The sequence below is a fragment of the Corvus moneduloides genome, chromosome 19 (genome assembly GCF_009650955.1).
Source record: "Corvus moneduloides isolate bCorMon1 chromosome 19, bCorMon1.pri, whole genome shotgun sequence".
NCBI classification, from domain to species: domain Eukaryota; kingdom Metazoa; phylum Chordata; class Aves; order Passeriformes; family Corvidae; genus Corvus; species Corvus moneduloides.
This window is the reverse complement of record NC_045494.1, coordinates 11,348,304-11,353,886: the sequence shown is the minus strand read 5'-3', so window position 1 is coordinate 11,353,886 and position 5,583 is coordinate 11,348,304. Positions and strand designations below refer to the sequence as shown.

The 5,583-nt window shown below is 57.0% G+C and overlaps 1 protein-coding gene across 1 annotated transcript; it reads right to left on the bottom strand.

Moving 5' to 3' along the window:
• Positions 1-3,234: 3,234 nt before the first annotated feature.
• On the bottom strand, positions 3,235-5,214 carry PIRT (phosphoinositide interacting regulator of transient receptor potential channels). Its single transcript, XM_032129164.1, has one exon. The coding sequence runs from the start codon at positions 5,194-5,196 to the stop codon at positions 4,798-4,800; it is 399 nt and encodes a 132-aa protein (XP_031985055.1). The 5' UTR covers positions 5,197-5,214; the 3' UTR covers positions 3,235-4,797.
• Positions 5,215-5,583: the final 369 nt, after the last annotated feature.

The following is a 5,583-nucleotide window of genomic DNA, read 5'->3' as shown; positions in this document are numbered from 1 at the left end:
GGATGAGGAGCCCCGCGGCGTCGCAGAGCAGGGCCAGGAGGGCGATGGCAGCGCAGCGGCCCAGCAGCCCCCGCAGGCGCATGGTGCAGCCCCGAGCCCCTCAGCGCGGCGGGGGGAGCAGCATCCCTGCGCTGCCTCCCGTGCCTCTGCTCCGGGCTGCCAAGAGGAAGTACAAATGTCACAACACACCTTGCAGAACAATCGGGAGGCAGCACACGATACAGCTTTAACCGTTTCATGGCCCTGCCTCTGCCTGGCCCCAGCAGATCCCAGGGGAATTCCATGTGTGCCCACCCCGGGATGCTCTGCGGTCATCCAGGTGTGGCTGCTTCACATCCAGTCTGTCCCAGAGGTGCAAATCTGCCCCTGACCAGCCCACAGCCCTGGGATTTGAGACCAGGGGCACCCTGTGTGACTTTTGGGCAGCATCCACCCAGGGAAGTCTGCAGGACACTGGCTCTGACATCCCAGAGACAACCTGGACACATCCTGCTATTCCCCTCTCCTTACAGGTAAACTGAGGCACAGGAATTTCTCCAGAATGCCAAAAATACATCACCCCTGCAACCCCTCCAAAGAGCAGGTCTTGCTGGAGAGCACTCATCAGACCACCTGTGCCACTGCCCATCCCAAAAATGTGACACCAGGAAGCCAGTGAGGAACCCCCGAATCAGCCAAAATTCCCCAGAGCTCCTGGCTGGTCTCTGAGCAGGCAGTGGGACTTTTTGGGATGCTGCTTTCTGCTCCCAGGTTATGGTGTGGCACTGGGAACATCTTTGCTGTCCTTCCTCTCTGCTCTGTGCATCCGTGGCAAACTGGGGAAGGTTGTGGGAGGTAAAGAATCTGGTCCTGCCTCCCAGTCTTATCCCAACCTTATCCCTCCTGCCTCCCAACTTTATCCCTCCTGCCACTCCCAAACACACACAGACAGCCCTGAGCAAACCCTCTGTTCCCTGGGCAGCAGCTCCTTCCCCTGAGCAGCAGAAAAAAACCCTGTTCCTTCTGCAGTTTCCATGTGCCCAACATCCAGTGTAGAAATAGGAGAGGGTTTTTTAGGGTTTCAAACTCACTGTGAGCACTGAGAGTGCCCTGAATGTTTTACTCTCATCGTTGCTCACTAAGGACAGGGAAGGCTGCGGGATTTTGGGGAGGGATGGGCAGGTGCAGCTTGTCCTGGTGGGATCTCATCTGTTCCTCAAGTGGGAGGAAGCACCAGCAGCATTTCAGGGTGCAGGATGAACTGGCAGCCTGGGTGTTATCCCGACTCAGGTATTCCAGCATCCCAGTGGGAATCTGGGACGTCAGCCCTTGTGCCTCACAAGCCTGAGGCTGTGTTTCCAGGAAGGAGTGCTGGAAGGTCTCAGGGGAATGTAAAGGTGTGTTCACAGGCACCAGGGGTCACCTGCTTCCTCCCACCCCTGAATAATTTACCCCAGCGGCTGCAGAAACCTGACTGCACCAAGGGTGAACCCAGTGAATGTGACTGAGATTATGGGATCATGGAATGGGTTGGGCTGGAAGGCACCCCAAAGCCCATCCAGTGCCACCCCTGCCATGGCAGGGACACCTCCCACTGTCCCAGGCTGCTCCAAGCCCCAATGTCCAGCCTGGCCTTGGGCACTGCCAGGGATCCAGGGGCAGCCACAGCTGCTCTGGGCACCCTGTGCCAGGGCCTGCCCACCCTCACAGGGAGGGATTCCTGCCCAATATCCCATCCAGCCCTGCCCTCAGGCAGTGGGAAGCCATTCCCTGGGTCCTGTCCCTCCATCCCTTGTCCAAAGCCCTCTTTGAACCTCTTTCGGTACTAGAGCTAAACATCCTCAGAGGGGGGTCTGCCCCAGGGGCGGGCACATCTCGGGGCAGGTTTGGTGCTCTGGAAGCCCAGGACAGACACCTGGAGCAGGGCGTTCTCCACGTTCTCCACGCCGAGCCTGCCGGGCGGGTTTGCTGCGTGACCTTTGAGATGCAGGGGGAATATTTCCTCTTTGAGCTGCTCTGCAGAGATAATGACTTTTGTAATGGTTTTCCTGTTCTTTTTATAGCACAGGGGAAGCTGGCAGATCACATCTGAGCTTCAGTGAGACATAATTATGTTATGGAAAACCTGATCTTTTCTCTAAATGCGTTTTCTTTGGTCTGATCCAAAGCACCACAGTGGGATTCAAGCAGGCTTCAGTGGGAGAGAAGAGGAATTGCAGGGAGCAGCCAAACAGGAATTTGGAGGTGCATGGGAATGGCCCAAAGGTGTGAACTTGCCCGTGGGCTGATCAAAGGTCCCTCTAGCCCAGTCCTGTCCCAGCAATGGCAGGAGGAGACAGCGTGTGAGTCCACCCCTCCTGGAATCTGCACCTCCTGGACTTCTCCAGCATCCACCACTGGTATGTTATGGAATTCAGAGGGCACATTCTTCTCTCTTGCTTCTACTGTCTCTCTTTTTAATCTGTTCTCCATAAAACCATTCGAACCCACAGATACTCCCTGTCTCTGTAGCCCCCCACGTCCCAAGGAGGTAGAGGCTCACCCGTGCCACAACAAAGAGGCAGAAATTCATTTTCCAGCAGCTCTGTGGGGTTTTGCTGGGCCATAGCAGGGCGTGAATTTAATGTCAGCTCCTAAAGAAACCCTTGTGAAGAGCCTTCAGGTTATCCAGCATCTCTCTTTCCCTCAATTGCTCCAGCTCACTTCAAGAAAAAGATGCAATTCCCAGTGCTGGGAGCAGCTCCAGTGCAAAGTTCCCTCCCTCCCAGGCAGGGACCAGGCATTTGTACCCCGTGCTACCAAGGGGGAGTTCCCACTTTGCTCCTGGACTTCCACCTGTAGTTATCCCCCAGCTGTTGATCTGACTTTCCCTTCATTTACATTCCTGTCCCTTTGCCTCCCTGTCCCACCACAGATCTGGGCAGCAAAAAGTGAGCTCCACCTGCTAAATCCTCTCCTCACCAGGCTCTGCTGCTCCTTGGGCTGTTTCCTTTTCCTGGGCAGGCTCCATCCTCTCGCCAGGCCCCTTCCCGAGCCGCTGCTGACCCCTGGACTGAGGTGTTCACTCAGCCCCTCACCCAGCACCCAAACCAGCCCCAGCCCCACTCCTTGTCCTGTCCTCTCTCTCCCCTACCCCGTGGGTGCCACACCACCCCCAAACTCTGTCACCACACCCTCCCCACACCGCAGAGATGTGACACCAGCGCAGCCCTGTCCAAGTCCCCTGGGAACGTTTTCCTTTAATGAAAACTCTTATTCTTGTTATAAATGACCAGTCTGGAATCCAGTTCAGTTCTTGGTCTCAGTGACTTCTTAGCACATGAACTTTTCGCTGGCTGTGTCCTTCTCCTTGGCCATGAGACGTGGCCAGCAGGAGCCCCCTCTCTCCATTTGGCAGTTCCAGTCCTCCTGGAGCATCCCCTTGGCCCCGCAGCCCTGGCTGAGCACAGCTCTTTGCAGCAGGACCCATTTCCAGGTGCCTCCTCCATCCTGGGCAGCTCTTGGCCTCCCACCTGTGCCCAGATCTGCCTCCAGGTGGGATCTGGGGCTGCTCTTCACGTCACTCCCTGATTTCCCATCACGAATCCTGCTGTCCATCCTCTCTCTGGCTGCAGCTGCCCCGAGCAGGAGTTTTGGGTGAGCATCCCCTGCCCACGGCAGCTGAAGGAGCAGAGGCTGGTGCACCGTGCCAGGGCAGGATTGCAAACAGCAGCAGAGCGTGTCATGGCACGAGGGATGGCTGAGGAGCAAACAGCTTTGCTGGGTCCTGTGCCAGATCTTGTCCAGCCCCGTCACCAACCTGGCACGGGCTGGCCAGGGACGCCTGCCCCAGTCAGTAAGCAAAGTTCAGGGCCAGGCTGAGCCCGGGGCAAAGGGACTTGTGTGCTCAAATACTCCTAATCCAGCTGTGCCGGCTGCCAGGATGGGATGTGTCACCTCAAGCTCTGCCCACACGAGTGGAGGAGATCCCCAGGCAGCGCTGGGCACAGACTGGGGGTAGCCTGGCACCAGTGCCAGGGTGAGCCTGAGCTCCCTGTCAGCCAGGCTGTGGAAACACAAATGCTTCAGCTCTCAGGCATCTTCGACCATATTTTCAGGCAGAAATGTTGATGTGGCACCAGTTTCAGAAATGAGGGAGTTCCAGCAGAGATGGCCAGGAGGAGGTTGAGAGTTTCCTGGGAGGGAATCAGCCCCAAGCACAGTTCCCACAGCTTAGACCATTCCTGGACACATCTCCCTTGTCCCTGCCCTGCCAGGTGCCTGAAGCAGCAGGATCTGTGCCCTCTGCAGGGTCTGTGCCCCTCTGCAGGATCTGTGCCCTCTGCAGGGTCTGTGCCCTCTGCAGGAACTGTGCCCCTCTGCTTCTGCTGTGTCTCCTGATGCTGTGCAGAGCCTCCAGCCTGTCTGGAAAATTAGGGAGCTTGAAGGAATTGTGGCTCCAGCCAATGGCTCCTCTCTGCTGATGGATCCTGCAGAACCTCCTGGGGGAGCTGGGTTCCTTTGGGGTTTTGCTTCAGGCCAGGTTCCTTCGGGGCTTTGCTTTACCCAGTGAGTGCTGTTGAGTCACTCTTTGGACAGGGAGGTGATGCAGAGACCTTGGACCTGCCTTGCTGGGCTCAGCTGAAAAATCCTGCTCCTTTTTTTCCTGGGATGACTTGGATGAAATACAAAGTTCGTTTTCACACTGGAGACCATGTAGGGAAGAGACTGACTGGGATGAAATCCTCTGGGGAGTACAAGAACGTGTTTGTTTTCATGGCTGCTCAACACAGGTTGCTGGAGAGAAGGGGAACCCTCTCGGGAAGGTCCTGGCTGCCCTCAGCGGTTGAAGAAGAAGGACTTGAGGCTCTGTAGGAACTGTGACTTCTGCCTCTGCTTCTGCTTCTTGCGGATGATGGGGATCCAGACCAGGCCACAGACCAGGAGCATCAGTCCCAGGGACAGGAAAGCCGGGCCAGACATTTTGTAAACGTCTTTGTTCTTGGGCAGGAAGCAGGCCAGGCTGGTGATGACCATCCCGAAGAGGAAGATGGCAACTCCCACGGACACCACGATGACGGGTTTGTGGTAAATGTCCCACTTGCTCCTGGATGCGCTGGTCCACACGGACTCACTGCGGGAGCTCATGCACAGGGTGCTGCCCGTGTTACTGGTGATCAGCTCCTTGGACTGGGGGGACTTCTCGCTCCCATCAGGGCTCTTGGGGGGGATTTCCATGGTGGTGGGATCGGAGGAGGAGACCTGGGATGGACAAAAGAGAAAGCAGAGCAGGGCAAGTGATGGAGGATGGAGGGTGCTTCCCTTCGGTCATCAGTAAGTGCAGCCCAAGGGGAGGTGGGGAAGGTTTTGGGGGTCACTGCAGGGAAAGAAGAGCATCTCACTGATAAAATGGTGGAACAGGCAGTGGGATCCTGCAGGCAGGCTGGGCAGGAGGTGTCTGTGGAGTCCCAGTGCCCAACCACGGACAGTGGGATCCCTGCAGTCCCTGTCCCTACACCTTCCAACTCCTGCACGGATCCAGTGGTGTGGCGACCAGATGGGCACTGAACCCCCACCTGAACCTCCCAGGGCTCTGGGCTGCCTTCAGGGGATAACGGTGCTGCA

Excerpts from the sequence above, each read along its gene's own strand:
- PIRT (XM_032129164.1), bottom strand. The coding sequence starts at position 5,196 with ATGGAAATCCCCCCCAAGAGCCCTGATGGGAGCGAGAAGTCCCCCCAG.